The 16,899-nt window shown below is 28.0% G+C and overlaps 2 protein-coding genes across 2 annotated transcripts in view; both read left to right on the top strand.

Moving 5' to 3' along the window:
- Positions 1–13,801, top strand: part of LOC107449355 (xylosyl- and glucuronyltransferase LARGE2) — a 34,568-nt gene extending 20,767 nt beyond the window's left edge. Inside the window, exons 8-14 of the mRNA XM_016064859.4 lie at positions 2,614–2,733; positions 5,046–5,199; positions 5,639–5,717; positions 6,871–6,988; positions 7,753–7,842; positions 11,105–11,186; positions 13,665–13,801. Of these exons, the coding sequence (XP_015920345.1) occupies positions 2,614–2,733; positions 5,046–5,199; positions 5,639–5,717; positions 6,871–6,988; positions 7,753–7,842; positions 11,105–11,186; positions 13,665–13,760 (739 nt within the window). The 3' untranslated portion in view covers positions 13,761–13,801. The remainder of the gene's footprint in view (positions 1–2,613; positions 2,734–5,045; positions 5,200–5,638; positions 5,718–6,870; positions 6,989–7,752; positions 7,843–11,104; positions 11,187–13,664) is intronic.
- Positions 13,802–15,639: 1,838 nt separating this feature from the next.
- LOC147801272 (uncharacterized) lies at positions 15,640–16,510 on the top strand. Its single transcript, XM_087154956.1, has one exon. It carries the CDS (start codon positions 15,749–15,751, stop codon positions 16,508–16,510), a length of 762 nt encoding a protein of 253 aa, XP_087011082.1. The 5' UTR covers positions 15,640–15,748.
- The last annotated feature ends 389 nt before the right edge of the window (positions 16,511–16,899 follow it).

Genomic DNA, 16,899 nt, shown 5'->3' on the forward strand with positions numbered 1-16,899 from the left:
CTCCTCCCACCTTTTGAGGGTCTAATTCTTTTCAATATTTGTGAAGTTTTAGCCCCTTATTTTGGGAAAAAATTATTTTCGTTTTATTTTTTATAAATTGAAATTTTCTGCATAAAAAAACAATTTGCGATTAAGAAGGAAAAAAAACATAAATTGCATAAAAAAAAGGGTTTACTAAAGTAAATAATTGGCTACTCTATCAGAATTTTGATGAAGCCATTTCTTTATCTAATTTCAAGTTATAAACTGTCCCAAATGGAGATTCATACAGAATTTCTAGGATTGTAAAGTTGTGATATGTTCAACTTTTAGGGACATGAATAGGAGTAAACTCTTCCTTGTTAGCATTTTGGGAAGGGGTTCTTCCATTTAAATAGTGTCTCAAGAACACTTGTTGTAAAGGTGCTCTCGCAATTCAATAAAAAGAATTTTTATTTTATTTCAGTGCATCATTTTAATCAGGGATGTGATTCTTTCACCGATTTCCGCTTTTTTTTTTTCAGATTTTTCCGCTAATTTCCGCGGCAATTTTTTGTTGCACAAGTTAAAATATTTTATGAGGAATTTAATTTTCCGCAGAACGAAAGTATTGAAATCATCATTCCTCCCTTTGAAGTTTCTCTAAAAATCATTTCCTTGGGATAAAACTGGTTGACCTTTATGAGATTTTCTACTTTTTAGCAAATTTCCACTTTTGTCTCTCGAATTTCAGCCGTTTTATCACAAACTCCTATTCTCTAAAAGTTTTTTTTTTATAAATATCCTGCTTTGTTTGTGAAAATTCAGTCATTGAAATAAAATAATTATATTTATTTACGATTTTCAAAGATAAGCAGAAAAATAAAACTACATTCTAGCTGCTAACCCTTCCACCTTTTTACTTGTTTTAGCTACTTTCTCCGATTTTAAGCACAGAAAATAAGATTTTCCGTATTTTTATCCATCCGCTGAATAGCTTGTATTTTCGTAATTCAGACGTCGCTGTTTCCTGTTTTTTGGTGTGAAAGCAAAAAAAAAAAAAATAGAAGTGGATTTGCTGCAAAAATATTTATTTGCTCATTCAATTAATCTTGTAAATTTTTATTTATTATGTCTAAACAAAAGTAATACAAACAAGCCTCTTAGAAATCCCAAGTCCAGACTCTGCGAATATCTCGATTCTTATTCACGCGATTTTAATATCAATCACCTATTTTTGTACTTACCTGATTTAAAAGTTGCGCGTTGTGATTCTTATTTACGCTATTTAAATATCGTGCATTATGATTCCTATTTACGAGATTTAAAAATCCAATATCGCGTTTTGTATTTATGCATTTTTAAAATCGCGATTTTATTATCAAACATCTATTTTCGTATTCATCTGATTTAAAAGTTGAACGTTGTGATTCTTATTCAGGCGATTTAAATATTGTGCATTGCGATTCTTATTTGCGAGATTTAAAAATCCAATATCGCGATTTGTATTTACGCGCTTTTAAAACTCTATGTAGCGATTCGTATTCACTCGAGCTTATAATCCAATGTCATGTTTCGTTTTCGCGGTTGTAATATCAAACATCGATTTTCTTATTTATACGTGCTTTAAAAATTAGAAATTGGGATTCGTATTCGCGCGATTTAAAAATTGCGCATCATGATTTATATTTTCGCATTTTTTTTAAATTCGATATAGAGTTTTATATTCTCTCAATTTAAAATCATGCTTGTGATTCTTATTCATATATTCATACAATTTTGAAATTAACCATCGGGATTTATAATCACATGGTTGACAAGTTTAAAAATCGTATATAAATTTATATATTTATTGGATTTCCTCTTTTTTACTTTTTTACTACTCTCACCCCTGTTTAATATACTATTTGATTCACAATTTTTCCTTTGCTTTTATTTTAAAATTGAATTGTTCATCGAATATTTAATAAAGACTGGATCAAGTCATTACTTTGGAGATAAGTGCTTTTTTCTATTAAATCAAATTATTATTGTATTTTCATGTTAAAGGATGTGGATTTTATTTTTGGTCTATCAAGTGTCATTGATTTAGAAAATTGAATTTTAGATTTTAGTGTTCATGTATGATTTTATTATCTCATGGGTTATGCTCTTGTTTTACATTTATAAAACTTATTTTTTTAAAATTGTAAATTGAAATTTTGCAACTGTTTCTAAAACTTAAACAACATTGCTTTCTTTCAAAAATACAATGTTTACATTGTAATTTAATTTATACTTGAAACATATTTATATACACAAAAGATATTAACATATTTATGTACACAAAAGATATTTTTACCACACATGAAATATATTTATTAAATTCTGAAATCTTTTAAATAAATTAATGGTGTATCAAACACCACCTCCTCCCCCAAGCGATGAGCTAGTGTGCAAAATTGTTTTGAAAATTCTCTGCTGCATACATTTTTCCCCATTGAATAACATGGTATAGCTGGTTTTTTGATGAAGGAAAGCCTACGGCTTAAAGTTTAGAAAAAGCATTTAGACGTTTAATTAAATTTATCTAATGTCTTCCTTATGCCAAATAATTGTATTTACGTATGTGTTTTCATCTGATATGCAATTTATATTTTTTCTTGAATATTTCAGGCTCTATATACAGAAAAAATTGAAAAACATTAAGCTGTCAACTTCTAGTCATGTTTCTTTAGTGTTTGGAAACTCGGCCAATGATTATCCTATTAATTCTCTTCGAAATATTGCAATGAAGTAATAGTTCTGTATTTTAATTGAATGATTCACATATAAAGATATTGTTTTGGAAATAAACAAAAAGTGCATTCAAGGAAATAATTTTTTTATGATTGAAACTTACTTATGGTTACTTTGTTTTATTTAGAACTTTCAAAGTTTTCTAAATACAGTTGATTTAAATACTTTTTTTCTCGTAAAGTTATCGATTTTAATCATCGTATACTCAAAAATAACCAGTAATTTTACCAAAATAAAAAAATCTAGATACTATCCTGTAAATTAAGTATCTATATCAGAATTTTTTATAAATCTACCTAATTAAATTTTCCACCAGAGGTTTTTGAAATGACTGTATTCGAAAATGACTTGCTGTTTTTTTTTGTGAAATGATTGTTTTTATCTCAGCTTTCACATTCAAAATTATCTTAATAGTTTTATGTAATTTCCTATTTCTTTTTGAATTGCACAGATAAAGGAACTTCCATCAATTGTTACACCCCTAGTCTTAAGATATTTTGTGGATGTTGAACAATTTGTAGAAAAAAGTTGCCTGTATTGCTCATCTAGTTAACACTTAGACAGCTGATCATGTGACTGGAAGTCAAAGTGTTAACTAATTGATAGTTATTGTCCCAGCGTAAAAGTGATTGCATGAAGCGAGGCCAAATATTGATGTGTAGCTCTTCATACACAGATATGTATCTAGCTACTTGGACATCAATCAACCCTCCTAATGGCACTGATTAGCTTCTAATCCTTGAAACCACAACCTGCATTATCTTTAGATCGGTGTGAAATTCTTAATATGTAATGTTTAAAAATATTTTTAAGGTATTTGTATTAATGCTAGCATGCATTATTTTTAAAAACAGGTAATAAATAACCCCTTAACAATGTTTCGCACAACAATAGTTAAGAAACATTTAAAAACTGGTAATAAATAACCCTTTAACAATGTTTTGCACAACAGTAGTTAAGAAACATTCTAAGTTGTTGCAAAACTTTACTCTTTATGTATGAAAATCACATTTAAAATGAGTTTTTAGAAAATTTAAAATCTTTCTATCAATATATTTCTTATTCTTTATTATGCTAATTGGTATTTCTGGGAAATCTAACTCTTAACAATCTGACATTCTATCAAATTTGTTTTATCATTAAGTAAAACAAGCTATTTCATATATTGCTGGAAAATTTAAGTTAAAGCTTATTTTCTGGTAAAGGGATGACTTGCTATCATTGGCGCAGCCAAAAAAGGGTTAGAGATAAAGAGAGGTTTGAGTTTATATTTTAAATTTTTTTTCGCTTAGTTTGTGTAATGCTTAGAAAGTGGTTGAACCTTTGACTAGAAATAAATTTTGCTTAGAATATTTAGAAAACATTTGTAATTAGTATCTTCATCCGACTCCAGTTGAAATTTAAGCAATCTAGCTACCCAGAAAATGGACAAATTTTGGTTGATGATAAATTCTATTTGCAGTTTGTAGTGTCAACAGGTGAGACATAAATACTCTAGCTAGTCAGAAAAATATAGAATATTCAATTGATTATAAATTGTTTTTAGCTATAAAAGGATAATAAAATTTACTTGTAGCAGTCAGGAAACTATTAAAACTCATAGTGTCATCAGGCTCTCTAGCTAGTCCGAAAGTAGTTGAAAATTTGATGATGGTAAATCTCCTTTGGTGATAAATTTTGCCATCATAAAATGAGTATTGTTATCAAACACATGCCAGTTAAAATATGTTGAGTTACTAATACTCGAGTTACTCAAAAAGGGTTAAAATCTTGATTGAGGATATTTTTGGCAATGATTTTTTTTTAAATTATTGTTATTGCATAATTAATAAAATATTTAGAAATTTAAAACTAGCTGCACAATAACTATTTATTTGTAAACGTTATTCAATAATTATATTCGAAAATAATTTTAGTTAAAAATTATCCTATTTAAATTGCTGTACTGAATATTTATAAAAATTAAAACTTTCAATTTTAACTTCCTTCCCCTCCCAGAAAATTGTTTGGCTGCACTGCTGTCTGTACTATGAAAAGTTAAATTTTGTCTTTAAAATGTAATATGCAAGAAACTCATTTTTCAGATAACTTAGATTTGTGTTTCAACAAAAGGAATTTCTCTGCTAACTCTAATTATGCTTTAATAATAAATATTTTATTTAAATGTAATGTTTTAACTGCAAGATGAAGAGAAAAGTAGAAAATTATTTAGTCAATTGAAATTGTCAACCACTAAGATTAAATTTTAATTCATAATATAAATAATTTTAAAAATAAAATTAATTCACGTTTTTTTTTTCTTTTTTTAGGAATGTTAAAAGCAAATTTATGTTTCTTTTGGATGCAGATTTTCAACCTTCGCCTGATTTTCAACAAAAGTTCTCTGCTTCAATCAAAAGCCATAGCTTAAATCTAAAAACAGCTTTTGTAGTACCTGCATTTCAGTATATGGAGCTACCTCAGGTCAGTTTACGTCTCAATTATACCTCAAGTAAAGTTTTATAAATGGAAATTTTTCCAGTCCAATTTACAGTTTACCAATTTAATATTGAAATATTATATTCTTCACTCAAATAATGAAAAAAAAAATCTTACTTCAAACATTATGTAATGTTGAACAAATGGGAAGCAATAAACTCTGTTACTGTAAGCAGTGCATATTTTCCATTTTCTGTGTTCATGAGTAATTCTAAATTACAATGTCCTAACTTGAGACTAGGTTTCATATAAATAAATTTAAAATTACTTTGGCAAATAAATTTTGGCTCTAACCAAAATAGTGAGATACACTTAATCAGTGATTACAAAAATATTTGCTGTTTGTAACCTAATGAATCATTTTAGAAAAACTGTTCAACACCAATAATATTACTTCAATTTACTAATGTAATTTCATTTTTAGAGAGGAGACAATGCTCCCCAAACCAAAGAAGAGCTTTTGCAGTTACTGCATAGAGAAGATCCTTTCATAGCACCATTTAGTATCCTTGTATTTTATTTTATACTTTATCAATTGTGGAGCTTTATTGAATACATGTTAACTGATATCTTGAAAATACTTCAAAAACTTGTTAGGGACAACTGTAAGTTTCTTTTTTTCCTAGTCTTGAAAACGAGACTTTTAATGAAATATGCTATTATTTGTTCAACTTTCCTATCTTTTACAAAAAAATTAAATCTCATTTTCTGATGTTCAATAAAGTACCACTTTGCATGTTCTTATAAAGCTCTTCAATTATTAATTCCAATATAAATTGCAAAATTATTTTTTGTTTGTTCTTATTTCATTATATCTTTTGTTTGTGTTAAATAATGTTTTTCTTATTCAGTTCTTTTTTAGATCTTTTTAATTTAAATTTTGATGAATTTAAAACTCTCTTAGCATCAATTAATTTTAATGATGCTGGATTCAATTGTATTTGTCTGTACTTGCAATCATAACTTTACTAAAAATAAATACTTCTAGAACACATAAATGCATTTTTCTGAATATTATTTTTATTGTAAAAAAATATTCTTGAGGTACAGAAATTAGATTTTCTGACAACTTGTTTAATTTTGAGTTTAAGCAGGCTTCATATGTTAAATATTTCTTTATATTTGTTATTTTTTTTTAGTTTATAAACAAATTTTAACTACATTTTAATCCTATTCTGTAGATAAAATAACTGGGTACTTGTTCCTCTAAAGTTAATCACTGATAGTTCTAGCTTGTTTTTCCTTAAGATTACTTGAACCCTTCTCATTACAAACTTTCTGTGACTTATTTTTTTTTTAAATTTATCATTATTTTAAAAAAAATTAGCATTATTTTTAAAAAAATTATCATTATTTTTAATTAAACTAATGTACTTGGTTTAATGTTTTTTTTTACTTATATTTCTAGATATTTTTGAACTACTCTTGTGTATTACTAAATGCACAAGAGTAGACAAAAATTCTACTTGTCTGTGAATTATCCATTTTTCAAGCATAAAAAATTATGTAATACATATAAAGTAGGAAATACTAAATTAACTCTTAGGCGCCAATTTCAAATATTTAAGTGCTATGGAGACACTGTGACTTAACTAGAAGTATTTTTCTATCTCTGGAAAAGTTATCTGTACAATTTCTTTCCTTAAATCAAAACAGGAATTTCTGAATCCAGTGATTCCCATAAAAACACAGATTACTGGAAATGGTACAGAGCAGATAAATTGTATTCACTGAGTATGTTTTGTGATAAATATGAGCCTTATGTCATTTTACAGTGAGTGTACAATTAGTTTTTAATCTTAGATTAGAAATTCGAATAAGGTATTTTATGTTTTATTCTATTGATTATTGAATATGTTTTATTAATTGAATTATTATTTTAAACTCAGCTAAATAGTTAATTTTGAAAAACAGTTTTTAATTTAAAATTTCATGTGTTTCATATATAAATGTTATTTTAATTTTTCATTAAATAACTACAGTCAAATTACTGATTCAATAATTAAAGTTTACCAAGACCAAAGGACAACAAAAAACTGGAGTCAAAAATTTAAACTATATCTAACGAAGGTAATCTTCAGAATTAATGAGATTTGAATCAAAGATGTAAGTGACTAAAGTTTGCCAGCAAAAGTGAAGGAAGTTAGATGAAATTCTCTTTCATTTTTGAGTTTTTTACTTTTCGCAAGTTTTGTGTTCAAGAAAAATTTGTGCAGATGAATTAACAACGGTTATGACTGGATAACGGATGGATAACGGATAATGACTGGGGGAAGGTCATGTAGTTTCTTTTCTTTCATTATTTAACCTTTTGTATAAAATTTTCTTCTTAAACTTCTTTTACTTGTATTGTTTTATGCCAAATAGGATTTGACCTATTTTTGAACTTCAAAAAGTTTGTTTTGATTTTTTTAAAAATTAAAATAATTTTAAATACTTTTTATATTTGTTTAATTCTTTGAAGAACATATTGCTAATTAAGTAAAAAATATGTGAAGCATTAAACATTTGAGATAATAGCCATCCCTTTAATTTCAGGAAAACTGATGCAATTCCTTTTTATGATGAACGATTTTCTGGCTATGGAATGAATAAAGTAACACATATAACAGAACTTTATGCAGCCAAGTATGCAAATTTGTTGTATACCTCATAACTATTATAAATTTGTTTTTGATATGTATTTAAATATTTCTTTTAAAAATAATTCTCCCCCTCCCACAGGCACACACTATTTTAAGTTACACTCGACCTTAGTGAGTTCATATACAGTGTAAAGTCTCATATCCGGAATCGATGGGACTTCAAGAAGTCCGTATAATAGACCCCCAAGGTAAACAAAGCTTAAAATGATTTAATAAATGATCTGAATCTAAGAAGCAAAAAATAAATAAACATTATTTTTAAGAGGAATAATGTTTTAGCGTTAGAATGTCTAATCAATCAAATATAAAATATTAGAAAAAAAATTTTATTGCTGAAAATATGGAAAACGAAAAAAATTTAACAGTTATGAAAGTATTAATCCGCCATTTTGAACTAGAACGATTCAAGCAGGAAGGGGAAATTCATGTCATTCTTGAACAAAGCTTAAAATGATCTAAATCTAAGAAGCAAAAAATAAATAAACATTATTTTTAAGGGGAATAATGTTTTAGCATTAGAATATCTAATCAATAAAATATGAAATATTAGAAAAAAAATATTATTGCTTAAAATATAGAAAACGAAAAAAAATTGACATATGAAAATAATAATCCGCCATTTTTAACTAGAATGATTCAAGCAAGAAAGGGAAATTCCCGTCATTCATTAAGGTGGGTAAGTGGAGGAGAAAAATTCATTTCCTCCTTATTTGCGAAAGAAAGTAAGTGTAAAGAGGAGATCATTTAAGTTAAGGTGGGGAAGTAACAAATTATTGTTTTCTCTCCATTCATTGGCTATCAATCAAGCGTAAAGGCGGGGCGCGCTGATCAGGTTCTCTTTATTTTTTCTTCTATGACTGAAAGAATCTGCTAAAGAAAGAATGTTACCCCCTTCCCCCCGCCTCCTAAATATTACATGGTATGGGGAAGAATGAATGTTTTGTTTCTCAAGGACTTGTATCCTTTTAGACCTATTCAAATTTTCCATTTTGACTCCCCCTCCACGTTAACGCTTGACCCCTTTTACCCTTTTCCTCAGTATTTCTTCTTTCTATAAAAAGGTTCCAGGAAATGCCTCTTTTACTAGCCACCTGCATGGGAAAGGAGGGGACTCAGTTGCGGTCTTTTGAAAACAAATCTCCCTCTTTTTCCTACATTCCAAGGGAGGAGCGTCACTAACGGTCACTCAATGATCTTGGTAGATCTTCACTTCCCCTTTCTGGTGATTTATGGGTTCGATGCATAAATCAGAGGTTCAGTAGTGCAAGCTAGAAAAAGAGAAAATGTGTCAAAAAACTTTTTTTTTTAAAGGAAAGAGGAAGATGGAGAGATGTTTGTTTATTTTGATTGTTAAAAAGTGTCCAGGAAAGGGACGTCCGGATATGGGACGTTACACTGTACATTGATATCAAACAAATATTTAAATTAAAGACTTGTGACCCATAATTTTAAAAGAACATCCCATATTTGAGGAAACTGTAACACATCTTCAAAAATTCACTTCAATCTATCTCCATTCAATGCACATTTTTTATCACTTTGCATTTTCTATATCCATTACCAATACCTCAAATCGCATATTGTAATTAAATTAATTTTGTAACAAATGTTTCTCTAGTGATTAATTCCAGTATTCTATCATACTTCTTAACAATGAATGAGTTCTACAACTTAAACAATAGACTCTCACCACTCAAAACTGTGTAGAAAAGTCAAAATTTGTCAGTTTTGTCTCTTACTACTGACCACAGAAAACATTACCCAATGTACAGAAAAGTCAAAATTTTAACTTTTCATGATTTTTATTACCATAATTTATGAAAAAAGGCTATGTTAATGAAATATAGTAATGAAAATGAGTTTAAAATTTTCTTATTGCTGTTTATTTAAAAAACATATTTTTAAAAAATTACAAATATAAAAAATGTACTAAATCTGCTTTCAAAACATCCTTAACCTTCTGCTATAAGAAAGCGTAAATAAGCAAAGAGAACATATCCTTTCTTTTTCCCCATTCATTCCACTTTCCTCATATTCTTTTTTCTTACCATTGTTGGCTATGATGATGAAATAATCCCCAGTTTTTACTTTCTTTCTTTGATAACTGTATTCTGGAGATAAAGTGGAAAATAAACTTTGAATTTTTGAACGTTAATGCATTTATTTTATTTGGTAAGATTCTCTTTATGCTTTTTTATTTTGTGTTAATTTTTACTATTTAACATTTGGGTTGTGTTTATACTTTTGAATGTATTTCTTTTTAATTTGTTAGGCTCACTAAGTTGCTCCAATTATTGAATTGAAATTTATTTTACCTCATAAAAATAAACGATGCTAAGCAATTGTTTTCAATATGTCTATAGGGATTTAAATCAATTACATTCTGCTTAAGGGTTACTCAAAAATTGTAAAAAATTTTATCCCTGAATTCTAGAACAAGTTTTTAATCTCATAAAACATATTTTTTTGGTTAATAACTTTCCAATAATATGTTTACAAAATTTTTTTTTTCATCTTCTTTTTGCTATCATTGCTTCAAACATGTTTGTGTCTTAAATGTTTTACTAGTAAAAATGCAGAAACATTTAATTGTATTGTCACTTACATTTATTTCTGATATTACTTTCAAACAATAAAATTATATGTTTTTGTTTCATCCCAATAAATTATTTTACATTCCTCATAATTTACTTGTTTTTAGTTCTTGAGTTCATCATTTAGAATAGTTTAAAAACTGTTTGCTTAAGTCTTTAAAATTTCTGTTTTTAAATTGTTTCATCATATTTACTAATTGATTTATAAAAATGTAAGAATCAAATTTTGTTTGTATTCTTATTTAGTATGCATTATTAAATTTTTCGTCATAAGAATATCTTAAAATTATGCAAAAAAAAAAAAATTTTAGTAGCTTAAATTTAGTAACTTTTTTTAGCAACTTAAAATTTTCTCTGAAGCTACAAAACAAATAATAAAAATCTCAAACAAAAAGTTGAAGTCTCAGTTACAGACTTAATTTTGATTTTGTATTATAATTTCCATTTTTTCTAAAATGGAAACATTTTAAATTAGACTACAAAGCATTCATCGTTGGAATCATTACAAATGAAACTAGAGACAATACTAACATGAAACAATTATGTATCTTCTATGTTGCATAGTTAGTGTTTTTTACAGCCTACAATAAATAGTTATTATCTTGCTGATAAAATTTTGTAACTAATTGAAATGTTCTTTATATTTTACAGTTACACATTTGTTGTACTTCCGGATGTTTGGGTTTTACATTTACCTCATAAAATTTCATCTTATGCAGTTGGATTTCTTCAGGTATAATGCCTTAAACTATTATTTTTTATTAATTTTGAACATGTAAACGGCAATATTATTCACTTTATGTGTATTAAAGTGTAGATATGTTCTATTTAAAATAATTCTATGAATATTGCCAATCACTGTGGCAAAGGAACAAACACGTTTCTTATTATCTAATTTCGATCAATAATTAACTATATTTCTTCGAAGCTTTATTACTTTTTTCTTGAACTATATTTTAATAATTTGTACTAATTATTCAGACAATTGAAAATGCATTTATTATATGCATTGCAGTTGAAATTGTATTTATTATATGCATTGCAGTTGAAAATGCATTTATTATTTAGAGTTTTGTTTTTCAATTACTAACGATTAGAACAAAAAAATTCTAAGCTGAGTAATTTTTAAGCCACCACAGAAAAAAAAACTCTTTAGGAAATATTCGTCTGATGATTATTCAGCAGGAAAATCAAGAATATCTGAGAAAGTTTTGAATATATTACTATGTAGTTTTTTATTGCATTTATTTAGAATGAATACAAAAAAAATGTGTTTTTCAATTAGCTTGAGCAAAATCAATTTTTAGTTGAATCTTAAATTTTTTTTATACATTATTTGTTGTTTTTACTGTATGATGAAAGCATCTGTCAATCAATTATCATTTGGGTATTTTTACCGTGTTACCTCTTTAGGAGTCGTTCTTTTTCTGACTTATTTTGGCTAACCTCTATTTCACTCTCATCTCTCTTGAAATTGCATCTTTAATTCATTCTCCAATGGCCCAATTTCTGGTAACCCTCACTAACAGTAGAGTCAAACGTGCCAATGAATTTCAGGGCATTATATCTTCATAGCAGATTTGGGCCAGAATTTTTTTCCTCGGCTGAAAATATTGAAATAATTTTTCTATTTCATCTTGATAAATGGCTACTAAGTTAAACATTTTTTAAAAAATTCAAATTAATAATTAGGTATAAATTACAAAATAAGCTTGAATTTGAAAGTTTTCCACAGCCATATAAAATATTTGCATGCTTTTAAAAATGGCAAAAGGATAATATATATTGAACCAGGTAAAGTTTCTGCTATATTTTAAGAAAAATCTATTTAAAAACACCTTGGCAGTTTGTTCTATAATTATAATGTACCTGCTCATTTTATCTACCTACGCAAAGTTTGTAATATTTAAGTTGCTCATTTTAGAAAGAAATATATATTAAATTCATTAAAATATCAAAATTTACTTGTATTATTTAGTAACTTAATACTTCTACTCCATGCCCAAAAATAAGGTTAAGGTGTAAAAGAAAATTAACCCCACATTTTTAAATTTAAACACACTTCTCTACAATAGTCGCATGCTTTAAGATATCTTCAAAATAATAAAAAGACACAAAGAATTCATAGAAAAAAGTCAGTTAAAAAAATTATTGATCAGAGTCAGTTTAAAAAGAATTTATAAAAAAAAAGGAATTTATAGATTAAAAAGAATGTATTGATACAAGTTTCTCACAGCCTAGGCATTTGAGGAAAGTGGTTTCAAATCTGTATTTTTTTCTATATTCAGATAATTTATCAGTATAATTTGTTACAATTCTGAAAAGCAATTTTATTGATTTATCATTGCAGCAATAAATTGATGTAATTGCAACAATTATTTGTAGCCATATCGTTTGTTTTTTCAGATAATGTACATTTTATATGTAATTCTGTTAATAGTCAGCAATAATTAATGGGTCATTCATCTATTTATCATTTTCAGTAAATTCAGTAACAAATTTTATGGGATGATATCAAATCATATATTTTGAAATTTAGTAGAATGATTTTTCTGTTTCGGTTTATTTAAACCTTATTTATCCTGATTGATTATTCAATAATCACAGACATTTTTTATGAAAAGCTGAAGACTATTCACAAAATTAATTTTATTGTAAAACGTTCAGTCTTGTACTCACTTTATGTCTTCTTTATTTGAAACTATTGAAACTGATCAATGGATTAAAAAGGACTTAAGCCTAATTATAAATTTTAACACAAATATTTAATTAAGATATTATTAACTAAATGAATCTCTTTTTTTATAAGTATCTGCTTTGTCATTTTCAATTAATTTTTAAATTTTAAAAGAAATAAGAAAATGATAATTTGTGTGTTATCAATTTATTACCTGTTCCATTAAATTCACATTATAATTTTTTTCTCAATTTCATATATTTTTATAAGTTCTGTCTGTAAATATTAATTAAATAAGGAATACTATTTTTGCATCAAAAATGAAGTATTATGTGAAAGACATTTGTTCCCTTTTTTCTATTTTCATCCTATTTTTCAGTGTTTTGGTCCCTTTTGTGATTGAAAAACTATTGAATTGTGACAGTGGCATACATAGACAGCTATTTTATTTGTTATTTACTTTCTTTTATTTTTTATTACTCTTATAATGCAGATTTTGATATAGTAATTTAAACTTTTCCATTTTATTTTCAGAACCCTCATCAACGTCTCCTAAACAGAGTTGAAAGATTTGAATTCATTTCTAACATTATGAAACAATACAAAACTGGAAACTGTAAAACACTATAAGTGTACTTACACATCATATAATAAACTTTTGCAACTCTTGACTCCTCGATTTTCTTTCGTTGCTAAGTAGTTAAAAACTTTTGCTGCTCTGAATCCACAGCAGACATAAGATTTTGAACCTAGCAGTTACCCATAAAGCTATACTCAATAGTCTCCTCAAGTGTGTGTGTTTTTTCTTTTCATCCTGCCTACTTTCCTGGATTCTTAAGCCATTACATGTTCCTCAGAGATCTAAAGTATGGATATATATGCAAATTTTATTTAGTTATCATAAGTATTTAACCAATTCAGCATTGTAGACAAACCTCGTTTTGTCCCATATTCAATGGTGTATGCAAAGGGGAGTTAGGGTTCAACTCCACTCCTTCTACGTTTGGTTGCTTTCAATAATTGGGAAATTAGAACCTATTACTTTTTTTTAAAATAATATTTTTTGTTTCATTTCCTAATTTTCTTTTATTATGAGATTAAACAAAACAAGCCACATTAAAAAGTGTTTACAAAAATTAAATAATTGATACTTGGCATAATTCGAGCCTTCTTTCAAAAAAGCAATAAATGCTTTTGACACATTGATATTGATGCTTAAAGTATCCTTATCCCAATCCAAGGAGTCATCTGATCCCCTATCATAGAATAGCTACTCATTTAAGCAGTCCTTTTTACTTCTTTAAATAGCTTCTATCATATCTATGATCCGGTGCTCCGATGGAACCAATACTTTGTTTAATTTCAAGTCATTAATTCTTCCAAACCGAGAACTATCGAGAATGCTGTGATATATAAACTTTTAGGGGCATGCATAGAAGAGCATTTTTTGAGGAGCACTTTTGTGAGCTTACTGTTGTATGTTAGTTCTGCTCTTGTAATATCTGAAATCGATTATTAAAGATGGCTACTCAAGTGTTGTTAATTAATTAAAATGCCAGCACTGTCAAAGTGAACTGTAACTATATTTTTAATCCCTTGCACTTCAAATTAGATATGAACAATTTATTTCTTCCTTTACTTTTCCATATGTGTTGACAATGAGTAAAATGCTGAAGTAAAAAGTATGAAACGTGAACATTTTATATTCTAATATAAATGTATTATCACTGCATTCATAATTTGACTCATATGTGTGATAATGAATTAAAATTCTTTTTATTTTATTGAATCCTTAGTGGATATTACACACTATAAAAAAAATTTATTGTCTTTCTCATCACTATTGGATACTTCATACGCTCATGATCTTCAATCCTTTATCCATTTTTAATGGATATTCATCTACTGTAAAACTCATCCACTAATTTTAAAGAACTCATTCTAAAGACAAGTGAGCCTTAAGCATATTTCAATAAAGAACTCAAAAAATTTTCATCATTATCATTTTGATATCCTCGGCATCTTAAAGATGTTGAAATAATAAAACTGATTTAGAATATCACTTGGAAAACTGGAACATAAAAAAATATTAAATCAAGAATGTCAAAACGAAATAATCAAAAAGAGAAATGTATCAAGAACCCATGTTACAGAACAGTTTCATTAAAAAAAAAACTTAAGTCCATGATTGATGACTCTAATTCTTCCGAGGAAAATAATAAAGAAACATAAGATATTGATTTGTGGTGATAGGTTCGACGCTCATCGTAAAATCAAGTTTATTTCATATTGTTATCTGTTTGTCTTTAATCAATTGTGTTTTTACTTATTTTGGAAGTGAACTGAAATAAGAGTTCTGACGTCATCATATTAGAATTGTATAAATACCAGCACGCACATGACAGCCTGTCAGTATTTCTCTCATCACCTGCTGTGATGATGCTTCTTGTAAATCAAACCAACTTGTATATAAATGTAAATATGTTAAATAAAATATTAGTATCTCGAAGGAGCTATCTTCGCTTACCTCAATGGTGACCCGGATGTCTGACGATACAAGTAACTTTTATTTTTGATCTTTCCTGTTTTGGTTCTTGGATTAATAGGAAACTGCAACTATGGCGGAATCGTCTGCAGTAAAAATTCCCATCTTCAATATCTCTGATCCGCACCTGTGGTTCCATATGGTCGAAGCAACTTTCCAGCTTGCGACACCGAAGCCTATCACGGAGAGCAAAACAAAGTTTAACTACTGCCTCGCCCATCTACCTCCTGAAGTAGCCGCAGTTGTAAGGGACATCATTATAACTCCTGACGTAGACGATCCTTTCAAAAAGCTGAAAGAAGAAATTATTGCACGCTGCGGGGAAACAAAGTCCCAGGAAATTCGACGTTTACTCTCCGGAGAGCAACTAGGAGATAGAAAGCCTAGTGAACTCTTGCGCACTATGCAGAGAAGAGCTGAATCCCACAAAATCTCAGATTCTCTACTTTTGGAACTATTTCTAAATCAGCTACCACAGCATGTTCAGTCGATATTGGCCGCAATCCCTTCACTAAGTTCAACTAGAGCAGCAGAAATTGCTGATAAAGTAATGGAAGTGTCAACTTCAAGTGAAGTTAGCGAAGTTTCTTCAAATCAACAATGCACCATTGAGCTTTTAGAAGAAGTTAAAGCACTACGAAAAGAAGTAGCTGCATTGCGGACACGCAGCAGGTCTCGCAACCGGAATTATGCACAGTTTCGTAATCGTCAAAGCCAATCCTCATCTCCACATCGAAACTCCAAAATGTGCTTCTATCATCGGAAATTTAAATCTGATGCTAGAAAGTGTGTCAAACCCTGCATCTACCAGAAAAACCAAGAAAGGCAAGAGTGAATGCGACTAACATCTTGCCTCCAACAAATTGTCGCCTTTTTGTTAGAGATAGACAAACTAACAAACAATTTCTAGTGGATACCGGAAGTGACTGCTCAATTATTCCAGCAAATAAAAAAGAAAAAACTCTTTCTCCTATTCAGACTTTTAAAGCTGCGAACAATACCATCATAAAAGTATACGGTAAGAAATTGTTAACTTTAGATTTCGGTCTTAGACGAAAGTTTAATTTTCCATTTTATATTTGTGATATAACTAATCATATTATAGGTGCAGATTTTTTATACTATTTTAATCTTAAACCTAATATTAGAAAACGTTGCTTAAATGATATTACTACTAATTTAAATTCTCATTGTATTTTTAAAAATTCTGACATTATTTCAATT

Source organism: Parasteatoda tepidariorum, chromosome 11 (genome assembly GCF_982258835.1).
Source record: "Parasteatoda tepidariorum strain Cologne lab strain chromosome 11, Ptep-v5.0, whole genome shotgun sequence".
NCBI lineage: Eukaryota > Metazoa > Arthropoda > Arachnida > Araneae > Theridiidae > Parasteatoda > Parasteatoda tepidariorum.

What these genes read in the sequence shown, in the direction of transcription:
- LOC147801272 (XM_087154956.1), top strand. Translation starts at nt 15,749, where the DNA reads ATGGCGGAATCGTCTGCAGTAAAAATTCCCATCTTCAATATCTCTGAT.